This window comes from Podarcis vaucheri, assembly GCF_965113315.1.
Source record: "Podarcis vaucheri genome assembly, chromosome: 6".
Lineage (NCBI taxonomy): Eukaryota > Metazoa > Chordata > Lepidosauria > Squamata > Lacertidae > Podarcis > Podarcis vaucheri.
In genome coordinates this window covers 67,185,985-67,203,798 of record NC_138764.1, presented here as the reverse complement: position 1 = coordinate 67,203,798, position 17,814 = coordinate 67,185,985, and the positions used below count along the sequence as shown (strand labels likewise).

Sequence of the window (17,814 nt, the reverse complement as noted above, 5' to 3'; positions counted from 1 at the left end):
CCTTGCTCTCTCAATGCCATCTCAGGAGATTCTCATTGGCAGCATCGTATACTCTCCCCAACTGAATATTGCAGTAGATATCTGAAATAGACATTATTGAAGTGTCATATATACGAGGCCCGATTCTTTTCATGTGGCTCTTCCATGCCAATATTCTCCAAGTAGCCACTGCTGGTATATGTCTGAAACTCCCTGCTTGCAAGCCGTCTTTAGCACAATCCACAACTCATTGTATGTGAAAAGCTGATCTGTATTAAAATCATAACTGCTAGAAAACTCTTTGATCACACTTCTGTGCTACAGATATAGCCAGCCCTTTCTGAGCCAAAGCCTGCTCTGGCTTCCCCCACCCCCCACCATGGATCACACAAACACAAGCTCTGATGTATTGGGCGTCTTTAATCCAAAATGGGAAAAAAGCAGAGCAAATAGTTTTTTTTCCAGCAATGAGACACCACCAACAACAAAAATTAAAACTTTTTTTTTTACAAATTAAAATTTCATACAGTGTCTAAAATTCCACCTAAAAGCTAAACCTTTCTTTAAAAAAAAAAGGAAAAGTGTGTGTTTTTAAAACACTAGTATGCCAGTGAAACAAACGTGGCAAAAGATATTCATTCATGGACTAAAGATATACAGAAAGAGGCAGAAAAAGGGATTGACCACCAGCATAATGAGGCAAAAGTTTATGTGAAGGAATACTTTCCTGCTTTTCTTCCCTAACGTACAGGTAGAGTAAGACTCAAGAGAGCTTGACTTTAGACAAATGTGCCCAAGTCTGCAGCACATGTCAATTCCCTCCTTCAAACTTGAGCTGAGACTTTTTGGTTTTCTAGGCAGAATTCCCATCATCATATTCCCATATTAACATTTGTGCCATCTGGCTATTCAACACCCAAAGATGCTAAGGAATCCATCTAAAAAAGACTCATTTTTATGGTACTGTTTCTGTTTTTTCTTCACATATCAGAGTGGGCATGTGGCAGGTTCTGTCCCAATGAGATGCAAGTCTCAGATTTGAGCCTTTTGCTATGTGCTCCAAATAGTTGCAGTTTCCTGGTAAAGTAAAAGATCAGGATGGTTGTGAACAGCAACACAGAACAAGAGCCACAACAAAACAGCTGGGGTGGAGGATATGAGCCTGCCACCTTGCAGCATGAGATCTTTAGAACTGCATCAAGGTCTTAAGTTTTAACACTGCACAAGATGGTGGTGGAAACTGGGCAACAGGACATATTCTGATGTAGTGCTCCAGGAAGGCTGCATCAGTTATTGAAACAGATCAATCATGAACTTCTCCACTCAACAAACACCTACTTTCCATCCCTCCCACCCACCCAAATAACCCTGAGATCATAACTGAATTCTGGGTGCTTCATGGACCCTCCCCACACACTACCCCTCAAAAATTCAAGGTAGAATACAGAAGGGGGTGGGCCTTCCTGCCTATACTTACAATATCCATCCTATCACATTATTACATACGATCCACAAACACACAAGTGAGAGGAAGTCAATCCTGTGATTGCACAGTTAGAGGCAGAAGGCTTTCAGTTTAAGGAGCCCTATTGTACTTGGGACAATAACTTCCCAAACTGAATTTAAGGTCCATCAGCCAAGGAACAGTTCTTGATGTTAAATGAAGACCACAGTATCATCAGTGCCTTCGTTTTCAGGTGGAATTCTTCAACAGCCCTGGCCTTTTGTTGTTGTTGTCGACACAAACTGAAAGCCTTTAACTCTAAAACAACAACCGCTGTACTCAGCACAGGACTCCTATCTTGATTTCAGCTCTACAGTAGTTTTAAAAATATAGATTATATATATTTTATTTATATTATTAACCTTTAAATGGTGATCACAGGAATTTCAGTGTCTCTGAAGGAGGAAAAAACCAAGGGGGGATGTTACTAAACAAACAAACAAAATCTGATTACCAGAAATATTTCCCTACAGGACCAGGGGCTGGGAAATAACATAAAAGTATGTTTTGTACATAGAGCAGCTGTCTCCTGCTGGACCTCAGAAAGGTCAGAACCATGAGAGGCAGCTAAAAAAAAATAACTAGTCTGGTATAAAGATCTGAATTCCATGTGTTTGATATGACAGTCTTTATCTCCAATTTGTTTTTAAAAATATATAGATATAGTTATTGCTTTCACAACCACCAGGTTTGGCTCTACTGAATCCTCAGTGGGGGAGTGCTGTAGGTTCAGCGGGGTTTGCTTTCTTCCGCCTCTTCATAAGCAACGGGTTGGATGAATCTTCGATTTTCTTAATCTTGATTTGTTCATAATCCACTCTCATGGTGGCCAAGGCACTTGTCATCTCCTCCTACAAATGTGAGGTAGAGGAAACAAATTAACATCTGGCTAGCCAAATTATTCTAGCTTCAGGCATTACTGTCATCCAGAGGAAAGATCCTATTTGTAACTTAACAGTGAGCACAAAAGACTACTTCCAAGTTCAGACTGTGGTAGAGTGAGGAGGGCCTTTAAGCCTGAATATCTGGCATTACCTACTACAGTGGAACTTCAGTTTTCAAATGTAATCCAGTGCAGAAGACCGTCCAACTTCCGAAATGTTTGAAAACCAAGGATCAATGGGCAGTTGGCAAAATCCATTGGGAAAAAAAGGAAAAACATGCAGCGAAAGCTTCCGGGTTTTTGGCATTCGGGTTCTGAATCGTTTGGCTTCCGAAATGCTCAAAAACCGAGGTTCCACTGTACAGGCTAGGAGTGGCTTGCAGCACTGATGGACAGGCTCACAATCACTTACACCTGGAGTTGCGTAACCTTCATCCATGCTGCTTAGCAGTGTGTGAGATGAAACTTGCAGACAACTTACCTTAACGTCCTCCCAAAGATCTTTCTCTTCTTTCAAAACTCTGCTAGTGTGCAGCGGGGTTTGTGGCACTTGCATTGATTGCTGCAGAGGGAAGACGAATGGAGCTTTAGTCTAGGGGTTGGGGAGCCTCCGGCCTGGGAAACTCTCTTTCCAGTCCTTGGGACTTGCCAAGACTTCTTCTGTCCTTCTTTGACTGGCTGGGTGGTGATCATGCCCCTTGCCTGATCGGATGTAGCGGTGTGTGTACTGTAGAAGCCTCTGACTTCTGCATGGCTGGAATACAGCCTCCACCCAGTGCTCTGCCCACTTTCCCCTCTGGCCCCATCCACTTTTGCCTCTCTTCTCTCTCCCCTGCCCCCTTACTGGCATGCAGCTGCAGGAGTTTTCTCACAATAGAACTGGCGACTGAGCTGAAAAATGTTTCCCCTCTATCTATAAAGCTACCTCAGACTCCCTGCACTCATGTTTCTCAGCCTAGGCTTCTGCGCCAGTTTTTCTTCCTGAGAAATGACAGGTGGATTCTTACCATGATCCAAGGGTGATTCATGAACTCCATTATAGTCATTCGCTGGGTTGGATCCGTCTTCAGCAAATTCCGGATCAGCTGCTTAACTGAAGGTGGAGAAAAGGAAACAGCATTAACAACAACACACACTGTGTCTCACCACCTCATTCCAAAGCTCTCTTCAGATGTTGCAGAAATTCTGAAGCTTGCACAGCAAAAGGAGAGACAATGTACACAAAGGGATGGGTCTATTTTAAGGAGAACATGCTTTGACTCATATAAAAACCTGAAGAGACTTCTCCTGAGCAAATACGTTGCTTGTGGAGATAACACATGAAAAGTACTCTGAGGACTCTTAATACTAATTAATTTTAGTACATATGATGAGTAATGTACTTGAAAGAATTGTCATGCATGACATTGTGGGGCCTGGCCTTTTTTTGGGGGGGTGCAGTGTTTATTTTTATTCATTTTCTCACTCTCCATGTTGCAACCTTTTTATATCATGCATGCACAAGATAACAAAGGCAGTGGGGAGAGTCAATCTGGCCATGGGCTGTTAGGGTGTGGAGGTCCAGGGGGAACCCTCACCTTGCCAAAGCCTCCAAACACAGGAGCAGAATCCCGTAGGGGAAGGAAGGAAAAGGAAGAAGAGAAAGGCAGGGCAAAGGAAAAGCAGAAGCTGTTACGTACTGAAGTTCTCACCCTGGGCCAGCAGGGGGATACTCTAGATAGTTATGCAAATAAGGGATCGAAAGGGACATTCAGTGATTGGATAGTTTTAGAAAATTGTTACAGTTACGTTGTACTGGAGCTCTATATAAGCAGGCTGACTGAACCCTTCAGTTCAGTTCTGTTCTGGCCTTTGAATAAACAAGAGCTGTTTGAAGAATCGCTGTGTTGTCTGATATGTTCACCCACAACTTAACAGAAGCCATAATATGGGGGCAGCAGGCACTTTTTCTTCCCTGGCAGCAAAACACTCCAGCTATGGTGGCCCAGAAGAATTGCTCTGAACCAGAGCAAGACCTCCTCTTGAGCCATAGCTTAGTCGTGAGTAAAAAGGCCACTCATGAAAGGCAAGAGAGCCAAGGAATGAATGAGGTTAGTGCAGGGGTGGGTAATGTTGGGGGTTGTATTCCAACAACATCTGGAAGGCCACAGCTTAGCCAACCCTAGACCAGAGAATCACATTTTTCCAGGTTCTGAAATCCCATTTTCCCTTTCAGAGGAGAATAGCAGCTTCTGTTCACAAACATTTACCTTCCTCAGATACTTCTGACCACTCTGGGTTGGGAAATTCGTACTGACCCATCCGGATCCGTTTCTTCATGCCCGGAGAAATGGCCAGACCATGGTTGGAATAGAAAGGGGGGTACCCACACAACCTGGGCAAAAGAGAAAAATAGAGAAATGACATGTAGAAGAGAAGTCCATTTTGAATGCCTAACTGATCTAATGTGCTTCCCCCCCAAAAAGGTATCATTTTTATTGTTTGTACTATAAAAGGCTGTCAGGTAAGAGAGTCCACTACAGCAGTGGAGAACCTCTAGCCTAAGGCTCTAAGTTAGGTTTACTAGGCCTCTCTCTGCCTTAGGCCTGTGAGGCCATTTTTGGCAAACCACGCCTATCTGTCAGTCACTTGGCATCTGTTATCTCCAATCTAAACAATACAGTGCTAAGATGAGAGATAACTCTGTGCTCACTCTCTGAACAGGAAGTTGTCAAAGGGCTGGCAGCATTTTCCTGATCTTCTTCAGGATGTTAGTGCTGTGAGACCACAGTCCTAACGTTAGAGAGAGCACCCTGCTCCCGCTGTTTACTATCAAAGAGCAAACAGAGACTTATCTCTGATCTTTATGCTTATTGGACCTGGGGAATCATCTCTGTAGTTCCACTATACTTCCAGGCACAGTGCAACACTGGGAAACTAGCCCTGACCCACAGCTCATATTGGAGAGAAAGGCTGAGGTCCCTCTTGTTACACTTGTTGACAGAAAGCAATGGAGCACTCCCCATGGCAAACATGGAAAGCTGAATTGTGAACTTTTGTGAACCTGGGTGATGAAGGGCCCTGGGGAGACAGGTTAAGGGCACAGCTGTGCTATACAGGGAGCAGCAAGAAAGCACTAGCATCAGTGGGATAAGGAAACATGTTGTCTTGTACACATTTGTTTAGCATGTTTCCTGCCCTTCTCTTCAGCACAAATGCGCTCCAAGCAGCAATCTAACTAAAAGGACATTAGGAAAAACAGGTTCCAAGGTACTTTAAATGTTAAAACCACTTTGAGGTGTGGCATGCTGGAAACCACCTGCCTAAATCAGGGGTGCCCAAACTTTTTTCAAAGAGGGTCAGATTTGATGAAGTGAACATGCGTGAAGGCCGCCCAAAGTTGTTGAGGTTTTTTTTTTAGGATTGAAATTGCTGAGCTTTATTAGGATTTTTACTCCAGGACATATGCTGCCGCCACGGGGGCCAGATTAAATCGACCGACAGACCAGATTAGGCCACCGAAACGGACTCTGGATATGCCTGGCCTAAATCCTATGAGCCATTGTCTCAGTGCATTAGTAGCTCATCAACTGGGAAAAACATTTTAGCAATGACTCAGCATATAAAACAAGCAGCGCTCCAAGTACAGCATAATCATATCACATGTGCATGTTTCTTGCATGAATTCAGTTGCAAAAGCTTGGCTCCAGCAGCAACAGCCTTCCTAGCACAGTTGCAGGAAAGACTAAGGCAGAAGGGAGGAGGGAGGCAGACAGAGAGAGATGCAGACAGAAGAAAATGGGTGGAATGGAACTGCAGCTTCTGCCTGCCTCTCTCCTACTTTCTGCAGGCATGAGAACTGGATTTCTTCTTCCTCTGCCTCCACTGCTTTGCCGCTCGCCTTGCAGTCAAGGGAGGCAGGGTATCTTTTTCCTCTGGCAGCGGCCTTGGAAAACATTCCCAATTTCATCTTCCCCACAATCAATGCACCCAATTTTATTTCTACCGCCCAGGGCTTGTTCCTAAAGTGTGTTGAATCAGCCAGCATAATCTGTGCTTTTTTCCTTGATATCAACAAAGGATCTTCCTCAATGACTCAATAAACAGAACATGCCAGAAGCACAGCCCTTCCCACTTAACTGGCTCAAGAATATCCCTAACTTTGAAACTTTATGGAATCCTGCCAGGAGCAAGAACACACAGAGGAGAATATACAAAGCAACTAACTGTGCCGTGCAGTTAGACTTACAAAATATACATGATGACACCAAGGGACCACATATCGCAGGACTTATCATATTTCTCTGGGCCTAGTACTTCTGGAGCTAAGGGAGATGAAAACAAAATGCAAAGTCAACTTTGTCACACATGCTATCAGTACAACTTTGTCACATGCTATCAGTACAATTTTCAGACATTTACACTTCAAGAGGACAGGCTGTCCCCCTCTCTGTGGAGCTTATTACCCTTGGAACTATGCCTGGAGTACACTTGCAAAATAATATGCTGTTTGGATACAGTTTACCTGGCACTTGATATTAGTTCTCAGTTCATGGGAAAACCTCTGACACCAAGGCTGTTTGCCATAGAACATTTATAAAACTGCCAGCGAAGGACATTAAAGGGTCCCAGAAAAGTACTGTATTGGCCCAAATATAAGCTGCACATTTAAAATTGGAGGGAGGAGGGAAAAAGAAAAAATACCCGAATATAAGCGGCTCCCTTCCTCGCTGCTCCTGGCTGCATACTGGGGGGGGGGGCGCTGCGTTTCTGGCGGTCTTTCCCCTTCCTCGCTCTCTCCCTTCCTGGCCTTGGGGGAGAGGACGGGGGACTACATGCGGGGCGGGCACCACTTTGCCACGCTCCTGCTGCTGTTTGCCTCACACTCCTGGCTGCATACTGTAAGGTCGCGAATATAAGCCGCACTTTAACTTTTCAAGGTCGGAATTTGGGGGGAAAGTGAGACTTATATTCAGGCCAATACGGTGTTTAAAAGTGACCAGAGGTCTTAGCCTTTGAAACGGAATGATGCATTGTTTTCTCTCTTCCATTTAAAAATGGACCAGAACTAAATCCCCAAACTAATAATAATAATAATAATAATAATAATAATAATAATAATAATTTCCCAACTTTTTCCCAGGCCAGAAATAGAATGTTATAGAATGAGGGGGATCACCTGCACAACCTCAATCTGGTCGCCACATGATAGTGACACCTGTGTTGGCTGCTTTTCTTAAAGGTTTCACCCTGTGCCAATCCCTTTTCTTTCCAGAATACTAAGTAGGCAGCACAAGCAATCTATTGGAAGCGCAGAGACCAGCTTTTGAAGCATGCTCACCTGTTTGCCCAATCAGCTGCAGACCAGTGCTGAGGTTTTAAGCTTGAGAGATATGCCATTTAGTTTAAATGATGTAGCTTAAAAATCTTGAAAACCCATCCCTGCTCTTATTACAAAACGCAACAGCAGTGTACATGTGCCCTGAAGCTCACCATCACTATTTCTATGAAAAAGAGAGGTGTTGGAGGTTGCAATTCTTATGTCTCGGAAGCGGGTGATGCTCTCCAATGGTTTACTTACCCACATAGTATGGTGTGTAGCATGGTGTAGCTAGGGAGTTATGTGTGGTGGTTTCTTTAGCAAATCCAAAGTCGGTGAGTTTTAATACAGCGTTGGGCCTTTTTGAGGTGTATAGGAGGTTTTCTGGCTGCAAGACATAATAAGCAAAACCAGCTTAAGAGAAAACTATATTTTGCACCACCTTGCAGACCCTAGGCTGGGCACATGGTAAGAACTAATGATCAGGAGTCCATTAACCTTTGCTTATTGATTTATACCATTTCTTCATGCATCTGCAGTAAAAATTACTCCCAAGGAAGCCTGACAGTCATTTCAAAGACATTTAATAGAAAAGTGAAGCACACCTATGAATAAACAATTAATAAAAACCAGGAACAGACTAAAACACAACAGCATTAACAGGGGCAAGTGAAAACAATCAAAATGAATATTTTTTAAGACCTGGGGGAATGAAAGCCATCTTTGCCTGGTGCTAGAAAGGCATGATAGTGACAGATAAGCATCCCCAACTGAAAAGGCCCTCTCAATAGCTGCAATTATGCAGATGCCATTACACATCTGTGTACATTAGGTATATGATCCAGATTATATTGACAATTCCCTATAATGCTTATGCTACTGAGTTTATTTGCAGTCCTCAAGACATGATGCGTTTTATATTTGCAAGGTCAAAGCTTCAGAGAGTCTTTTACAGCAGACACTAGGACATTAGAGGAATTTATAGAGGGACAGAGGATTAAACACATATTTACAGGGGAAATGGTGGTATAGCCAATTTACCCTCCAAAATTAAATAAATACCTGAAGTAAACATAGTCTCTGAACTCTTTATAAGTGTTGGCCGCAAGGCTCTTGACCAGTTTATTGAAATGCAACGTTCCCTAGCCCATTTGTTCAGCGAATGAAATGTTATGTAATATTTATTAGCACAAAGCTTAAGGTTGTGAACTTTTGGTGGGCAGGAGTTCAGCCACGAAGGGAGTAGGCAGCATTACAGAGAGTTTTTGATTTTGACACCTAATCATGTTTTCGTGTTAAATGGATGAGCCTCATTGAAAAACCGCTACACATACCTGTTGAAGTCCTAAAGCTGCTTCCCTGTGGCTCATTCAGGCTCAGCCACAGACTGCTAAACTATGGTTTTGCCTTAGGTGGGAACATGGTCGGTATGTAAAAATCTTTGGGTCTATGCAAGTGGCATGTTAATGGAGTGTGTGTGTGTATTTGAATTTGAATTTGAGTATTGCAAATCTCTCTCTCTCTCTCTCTCTCTCTCTCTCTCTCTCTCTCTGTGTATGTGTGTGTAGTAGTAGTAGCAAGAGTAAACCAGAATGTGAACGGCTTAGATTGAGAAGATATATGGGGGAGGGAACCTAAAACTACCCTTCAGACTTGAGAGTGTATACCCACCCACATCTCAACTTCTATCAGTGTATGCAAGTATATATTTTGTTTCAGAAAGCATAAAATGATCAACATATACTTTGCACCTTGAATGTTAATAATATAGATCAAGATCCACAGCAGGCATGTGTGTGCATTGGAGAGAGCCAATATGTATCTAGAGCTCTGTTTTCAGCAGTGGTGCAGTGAAACCAAGGCTCGAGTTGTCCACATGAATACCCCCTTCTTGATATTCTTTATCTAAATAACATGTGTCTGTTCCTGCATCTCCATAAAAGAGAAGAGCCAAAAAGAACAAGACTAAAAATACGGTTCCATAGCCTTTGAGGACTTGAAATTTCGTCACTTAGGAGAGAAAGAATGTGCTGGCAGGTGAGGTAGAATTATGTAACAGGCAGGGAAAGGGAAACATTTTCAAGCCCATCCTATTGCCTCAGGGGCAGTGGGTTATAATTACAGCAATTGGATTTTTCAAGCCTCATCCTAAATCTAACAAAGAATCTACCTTTTATTTTAAAAAACATGCTTGGGAGCCCCTTCTGTTAACAAGGATTCTTAGTCCAAATACCCGGGGGTGGGGGGTGGGGTTCTAGACAAAAGGAACCACCTAACCAAATTAGCATTCTTGCAGGAATTCATTAGCTTTTCCTTACCATGCTGAGGTGCACAATTGCTATTCCTCAGTGTGGTTGCATTCTAGACTTTGTTCACATGCCCCTGCTTAGCTGAAAACCACATCCAGAGAAGATTCTTCCAGAGCACCTGCCTACATGAACCTAGTGCAATTAAGCTGGAGCTATTAATTTTACCCACAATCTGTTCAGGAATTAAACTGGGGTTGCTCTGATTTAAATATGCTTTGCCCTCCTCTCTGTTAACATGACAAGTGAGCAAGGGCTGCCTATTTAAACTAGCACAGACAAACATGTGCCCTCACCATCCACTCATAAAGCAAGGGTGGCGCTGTGGTCTAAACCACTGAGCCTCTTGGGCTTGCCGATCAGAAGGTCGGCAGTTCAAATCCCCGCGACGGGGTGAGCTCCCATTGCTCTGTCCCAGCTCCTGCCAACCTAGCAGTTCGAAAGCACACCAGTGCAAGTAGATAAATAGGTACCACTGCGGTGGAAAGGTAAACAGTGTTTCTGTGCAATCTGGTTTCTGTCGCAGTGTCCCGTTGCACCAGAAGCGATTTAGTCATGCTGGCCACATGACCCGGAAAGCTGTCTGCAAACAAACGCCGGCTCCCTCGGTCTGAAAGCGAGATTAGCGCCGCAACCCCATAGTCACCTTTGACTGGACGTAACCGTCCAGGGGTCCTTTACCTTAAGCATTAATTTCTGTATATGTGAACAACTGCACAGGGCACCTGTTCACTCAACGTACAGACACTGGAGGCGGGGCCAGGAGGCATCCCATTCTGCCCTCCGTGAGTTAGCATGAAAGGGGATTATGTAGGCATTCAAACAGGTTCCATTAACTTTCACAGTTCATGCTGGGTTGAGATGCAGCAGGGCAGGTCTCTCTTGACCAGAACAGTTGAGTAGGGCAAGGGGATAAGAGAGTTCTACAGCACTCTCTACCAATGGCCGCCAGTGCTGGTCAGTGAGAGGATGATGGGGTTCCTCTTTCAGAGACCAACACAGGTGGAAGGGTGGGTGGGTTTGAATCTACATCTTCTCAGGATGCTTTCAAATCATAAAAATAAAGGAATATTTCCTCCTTTGCTGGCAGACACTACTGATATCAGAGGTAGGTAGTATTTGCTTTGTGCCACTGTTCGGTTCAATTACGTTTTAGACCTCCTAAATCAAATTTAGTACTATTCCAGAAGCCATCTGCTGCTGGCATTTTACTGTTGGTACCACATGAATTGCACATTGGTTGCAATGAAATAATTCAATCTTGCTCCCAACAAAGCACTACACATTCATGACCCCAGATTTTTAGGGTCAAACTGGACATGAAATTATTTGACATAACAAATTAGACATGGCATTTGGCTTTCCAGAGTTCCCCCCTAATAAATAGCCATTGTATTGGGGGGAGCCAGACTGGGCTCAAGGCATGTGAGGAAAGGGGGAATTAACTCTTTGCTCCTGCCATGGCGCTAGTCCCAGTGCCTTCAATTTGCAACCAGAAGAAAGCTCACACTGGCATAACATCGAATTTCAGGAGCTGGGAGGCTAGAGCAATTTGAATAAGAACCATGGCAGGGGCAAATAGTTAAATCCTCCTCCTTACCATGGTCCTAATCAGGACGCCTTTTGCCATGCTGGTTATGCATTGAAAACCACCACCACACAAGGCCAAGTGATATGAACAGCATTGTGTCTGGACCTGAGGGACACCTTCATTTGGTCAGAGTCTTTGGAAATAGTTAGTAGTTTTGTGTGGACCACATCCAGGAAGTCAGAAAACCATCAGTCGAGGTTGATGGAAGTCCTAGGCTGTGATAGCCAAAGGTTTGCTATGTTGTTTAAAATGGGGTGTTATGCTTGGGAAACATGTGTAAAAACCAATAAAAAATATATTAAAAAGAGGAAGAGTACCTTAACATCCCGGTGTGCAATGTTGATTGAGTGTAAATACTGAATGGCTTCTCCGATGCTCTTCATTATTTCAGAAGCCTCTGGGGAAGATAAGAAAACAAAGCGGGTCATTTTACTCTGCAGCCAAAGAGGCAACTGCCACCTAATATCCAGATTACAAGGAGTTAGAGGGAACAAAGAACATTACTGGTCAGGTTACAGAGCAGAAACAAATGTGACAAAGAACATGAAGCTGATGCTGCCCCATGGTGTGGTCCTCCTCTTCTCCACCATAACATCTACATAACTTACCCCCACCCACCTTGATGTTTCCTCACCTTTCCTCCACATCACTGGGTGCTGTTGGCAAGAGAACGTGGCACCACGTTCCTGACCACAGACTTAATTCAGGTGATCAGAAACAAAAGTATGAGCTCATGGTTTCCTTTCCATGTCATTTCTAGTCATACTTGGTCATGACATCCAAACTGGCAAACTGAACGCTAGTCCAGAATCGGAAATCCACCTCAGTCCTTTACTTGCAGGTTCCAGTTTGTTTGTCCTTTGACATACAGAGGGCCAGTGGTCCCCCTTCTCTGCCTTAAAAAGTAAACAGTTGTGCCTGAAGTCTTAAGACTTAAATTGTCAACGCTTGTTAAGCTTTAAGAAATCTATTGTATCCCTTCATACCTCTTTCTGTGAACGCCTGGTCTCCTCTGTCTTGAATTCGACTGAAGAGTTCCCCACCATCCAAGCTGAAAGTCATAAACAAGTGCAGTTACAAAAATGGAAGCAACAAGAATTACTGCCTAAGCAAAAACACCACCAGGCTATGAGTACATTTCCATGCACACACACACCACTTTCCCAAGGCCTCTGGGTGAAACTCAGATCAGATCCATCTGGAATTAATCTGAGCCTTGAAAAGCACATATAGGGTTGAAAAAGAGAGTAAGAAAGAGTGTCACTCTTCCTCCTTCAGCTCTATGTAGTTTTCCAAGGAGAAAAAGGTAACTACCATCACCACAATCATGACCAAGGGACCTGGGGATCAGAGGGTTTGTGGGCACCAGGGAAAGACATCAATCAAGTTATTTAGGGCATAGATTGTTTCAACAGAAATGTGGCAGTGAACCCATGTAGTCAGCACCCATCCCAAGAAGCTTGCAACGGCCACAGTGCAGTTAATAAGCATAGAGTGATATATCTGCTCAAATGTCTCTGAATGGAAAGAAGAACAAGGCAAGCTCTAAAAGACTGAAGCTCCTTTAAAGATGTAAGGCGTGGAGATTAAAAGAAAGAAACATATTAAACTGGCTTACAATTTGACTTGAACTATCTTGATGAGAATCGCTTTGGAACAAATCTATCTATCTATCTATTGGAAGAAAAAGGTGTGGGGGCAGAATGGGCTGCACAAAAGAGCAAAATCCTAATAAAGTAATAGGTCTATTAGCATCTAATGTAGCTTCAAACTTTGCTTAGAAGTTTTCCACTGTTCAAGATGTTTTGTCACATAAAACACTGAAGAGCTTTCTTCTGTCTGTCTGCTTCTGATGCTACCTAGGACTTTGACTTGCCCTGTACAATTGCCTATCGCAGCCAATGGTTACAGAAGCACCAAGCAGTTCACACAACCTGTATCACCCCATCCTGCAGCCCCTCGTAACTCAATAATCTTCTCCAAACAATCAGTAGGGCTTTGTCACACAGTGTAAGGTGGGAGTCAGTGTAGGGGGATGGCCATCAGGTGGAGCACTTTTCTCCTAGCAGAGCTCCCCCTGGTGGAGGCTCCCTCAGCTCACATTCAGGCACTTCCCCCGTCCCTGCTTTTAAAAGTTCAGCAGCAGGACATGATTCCTAGTGTTCAGTCTCTTCCCTTCTTGGATAGGAATGACCTTGCCATGATCTAAGCATGTCAGGATTGGATTACCGCAGTGCACTGCACACTGCAATTCCTTTGAAGACCACTCAGAACGTTCAAGTTGGTTCAGAATGCAGCGGCAAGTCTGCTAATGTCAACAGCCAGAAATCAATACATTGCATTCATCTTTCAATATATTTATTTGCTCCTGTTGTGTTTCCAAATTAAATTGCTCGTTTTGATTTATAAAGCCTTAAAGAGCCTAGGTCCAAGGAATCTGGAAAAACTGCTTCCTTCCATAGAAGCCTGCCTGCTTACTTAAATCTGCATTAGATAAGGTGTTTGCATCTTTTCCACCGTGCCGCCATATCCTATCCTCTAAAGCTGTTTCCCACAAAACATCCAGGGACGTTCTTCTGTGTTGCCGTACATCTAAAAGTGTTTCACGAAAGAAATCCACAGCTAGTATTTAGACACTCAGTAAAGACCTGATGATTTGCCCTAGTTTCTATCTCGCTATTTCTTTCTTACTGTGTTGTACTTCCTTACTATTGTTTTTCTTGTTTTGAATGTGCCCCCCCCCCAATTTTTTTAAGCCACTCTGGGCATTTCTCTCCAAAAAGCATGGTGTACAGATGTTAAGCAAATAAATAAAATTAAAGCACCCACCCCACCCCTGGATTTAAGCAAGGGTAGCAATCGTGAATTTCTTTTTTAAAAGTAAATTACAGCAACAACCCCAAAAAAGTCATCTGAAGCACTTTACCCAAGAGAAAAGTTTAGAAAGCAGGAAATGAGTTAAAAACAAAACAAAACACCCCACAACTTCTATAATCTCTCCCTGATTCACACCCTGCCCACCCACCCACAACTCTGCCAGTTTCAGTACCAATTTACCCAAGTAGAAACACTTAAAATCTGTATCAGTTAACTCTTTGCAAGGAAGATGCCCTATCTTTAGCAAACTTATGGTTGGGAATAAATTATCTCGGCACTGTAATAGTTGCATATGTTAATGAGTTGAAATGCGTATGTAAATGCCATTTCCAGTGAAAATGAATGATATATATATGGGTTGTGGGACTACCCATAAAGGTGGGTCATATCCACATTTAGGGAATGTAGTGATAAAACAGCACTTCTGACTACAAAGCTGTGTGTGGTGCTCTCTAGCTGTGAGCAGTGGTTAAGCATGGCCAACTGCACAACTCGCTTTGTCCCATCAAACCACAACACTCACCATTCCATGACTATCAGGAGACATTTTCGACCCTGGTAAAGATTTTCATAGACATCTATAATCTTCACGATATGAGAACACTGAGATGCCCTCCAGTGCAGCTCCACCTCCCTGCGAGCTTTCGGACAGTCTTGCAGCATCTGGAAAGGGAAAGAGAAAAAGGAAGTGTGAGCTTAGCATGCTTGACCATATCATCTTTGCCTAACAATTAACATCTTGCCAGCAATCATTTCCCCAGTGTACAGTAGGATTAAGTTTGCATCATGAATAAGACGGTGGGACTCAGATTTCACACAATCCCCCAAAAGAACACAATCTCTCTCTCTCTCTCTCTCTCTCTCTCTCTCTCTCTCTCTCTCTCTCCTTTTTTCAAGTAGTTTGCTTAACAAATCTTTGCATCTGTCATGTTCACAACAGCTAGGCAGATCCTAAGTCCCATTTTACAGATTGGAAACTAAGTGACCTCCCCATAGTCAAGTCGGGAGTTGCTGAGGCAGTAAGTGCAAGATGGGAGCTGCACCTTGGGGTTTTCTTGGTGTGCCCACAAAGTCCTGACTGCACTGTTACCTTGTCCCTATACCATCCTGGTAAGTGGCAGAGACACTGATTTCTGTAGAATGGCATAGCACCATTCCACCATGTCAGCCACTCCTAGCTTAAGTGACAAATATGAAGTGCATTAAAAGGACCCAATCCAATAATTCACTGGACATTTTATCACATTAAGATTCCCCACCCCCCAATTTCTTCCAAGAACTTTAGGATGCTACTGTATACTTTCTTATTTTTGCCCAAGAAACCCACCACAAAATGGGATGAAAGATGGACACGGCCACCTTGAGAACTTCACAAGCAGGGGCTTGAACCAGACAAAAAACCATGAAGTCTGATGTAATGTTCAGAAGAAGTTGCATTCGAATCCCTTACGAATCTTCTGAACCAGCAAAACAAATAAAATATCAAGGTATGCACTGCCACCTTGTGGTGAATATTGTAACTGCAACTCACACCACTTGGCTGGAGCAACCAATTGTGGATGTATCCCAAAATGGTTTTTGACCTTCTAAGGGGAAAGTGGATGTGATTTTCACTGTGCGACAGCATCAAGAAAAATGCAGGGAGCAAAATCAACCCCTATATATGGTTGTTTATTGACCTAAGACCCTCAACACTGTAAATCGTACTGCCCTGTGGACTGTCCTTCCGAAAATTGGCTGCTCAAATAAATTTGTGAACATCCTTTGGCTCCTCCACAATAATATGATGGCAACAATCACGGATAACCATTCACAGTGGGTTCATGCATTAAACAGGGATATATTATCACCCCAAGTCTATTACAGTGGTACCTTGGTACTTGAACGGCCGGCTCCCGAACAAATTGGCTCCTGAATGCCGCAAACCCAGAAATAAGTGTTCCGGTTTGCGGACGTTTCTCAGAAGCCAAACGTCCGACACTGCTTCTGCTTGAGTGCAAGAAGCTCCTGCAGCCAAATGGCCTATTTTCAAACAGTTTTGGGAGTCATACTCAGTCCTGGAACAGATTAAGTTCGAGAACCAAGGTAAAGGTAAAGGTAAAGGTAAAGGTACCCCTGCACGTACGGGCCAGTTGTGACAGACTCTGGGGTTGCGTGCTCATCTCGCTTAAGAGGCCGGGAGCCAGCGCTGTCTAAAGACACTTCCGGGTCACGTGGCCAGCGTGACGAAGCTGCTCTGGCGAGCCAGCACCAGCACCGCACACGGAAACGCCGTTTACCTTCCCGCTATAAAGCGGTACCTATTTATCTACTTGCACTTAGGGGTGCTTTCGAACTGCTAGGTGGGCAGGAGCTGGGACCGAACGACGGGAGCTCACCCCGCCGCGGGGATTCGAACCGCCGACCATACGATTGGCAAGTCCTAGGCACTGAGGTTTTACCCACAGCGCCACCCACGTCCCCCAGAGAACCAAGGTACCACTGTATTTTTATCACCATGGTCCTACACACTGTTGAAGGGAAACTTCCCATTGGGGTAGATATCATACATTGAGCAGATGGAAAGCTCTTTAACCTGAGTAGCCTGAAACAAAGTGTAAGGTTACCGTAACTTCCGTCATAGAGCTTCAATATGCTGATGACAACGTACTGTGTGAACACTCAGAGGATGACCTCCAAACCATCCTAAATATCTTTGCAGAAGCTTACGGAAAGCTTGGCCTATCAATCAATATCCAAAAAACCAAGTGCTGCACCAACAAGCACAAAACAACCCCTCTGCGCCAAATTCAACTTAATGGTGTAACGCTGGGAAGTGTTGATCACTTCTCCTACCTGGGCAGTTATCTTTCCACAGGGCCAACATTGATACCAAAATTGAGCACTGCCTGAGCTCTGCGAGTGCAGCTTTCTCCCAAGTGAAGCACAGGGTGTTTAAGGACTGGGACATTCACAGGGAAACCAAAATGCTTGTTTACAAAGCTATTGTACTACCAACCTTATTGCATGCTTGTGAAACATGGACCACTTATGAATGCCATCTCAAACTCCTCAAAAGATTCCACCAACAATGTCTCTCAAAAATTTTACACATCACTTGGGAAGACAGGCGAACTAATGCCAGTCTACTGGAAGAAGCAAAGATCACCAGTGTCAAATCAATGATTCTTAATCATAAACTTTGTTGGACTGTTCATGTTGTTTGGATGCCTGATTATCATTTTCCAAAGCAACTACTCTATTCAGAACTTAAAAATGGAAAGCGTAATGCTGGTAGACAAAAATAGGTTTAAAGATGCTCTCAAGGCAAATCTTTAAAAATGCAGTATAAGCACAGAAAACTGGGAAACACTGGCCTACGAGTGCACCAATTGG

General features: G+C 43.6%; 1 protein-coding gene across 1 annotated transcript in view; it reads right to left on the bottom strand.

Moving 5' to 3' along the window:
• Positions 1-379: 379 nt before the first annotated feature.
• Positions 380-17,814, bottom strand: part of MAPKAPK2 (MAPK activated protein kinase 2) — an 81,207-nt gene continuing 63,772 nt past the window's right edge. The window contains exons 2-10 of the mRNA XM_082228377.1: positions 14,963-15,102; positions 12,549-12,613; positions 11,880-11,959; positions 7,927-8,053; positions 6,595-6,670; positions 4,616-4,740; positions 3,374-3,459; positions 2,848-2,928; positions 380-2,334 (exon numbers count right to left, since the gene is read on the bottom strand). Coding sequence (XP_082084503.1) covers positions 2,191-2,334; positions 2,848-2,928; positions 3,374-3,459; positions 4,616-4,740; positions 6,595-6,670; positions 7,927-8,053; positions 11,880-11,959; positions 12,549-12,613; positions 14,963-15,102 — 924 coding nt within the window. The 3' untranslated portion in view covers positions 380-2,190. The remainder of the gene's footprint in view (positions 2,335-2,847; positions 2,929-3,373; positions 3,460-4,615; positions 4,741-6,594; positions 6,671-7,926; positions 8,054-11,879; positions 11,960-12,548; positions 12,614-14,962; positions 15,103-17,814) is intronic.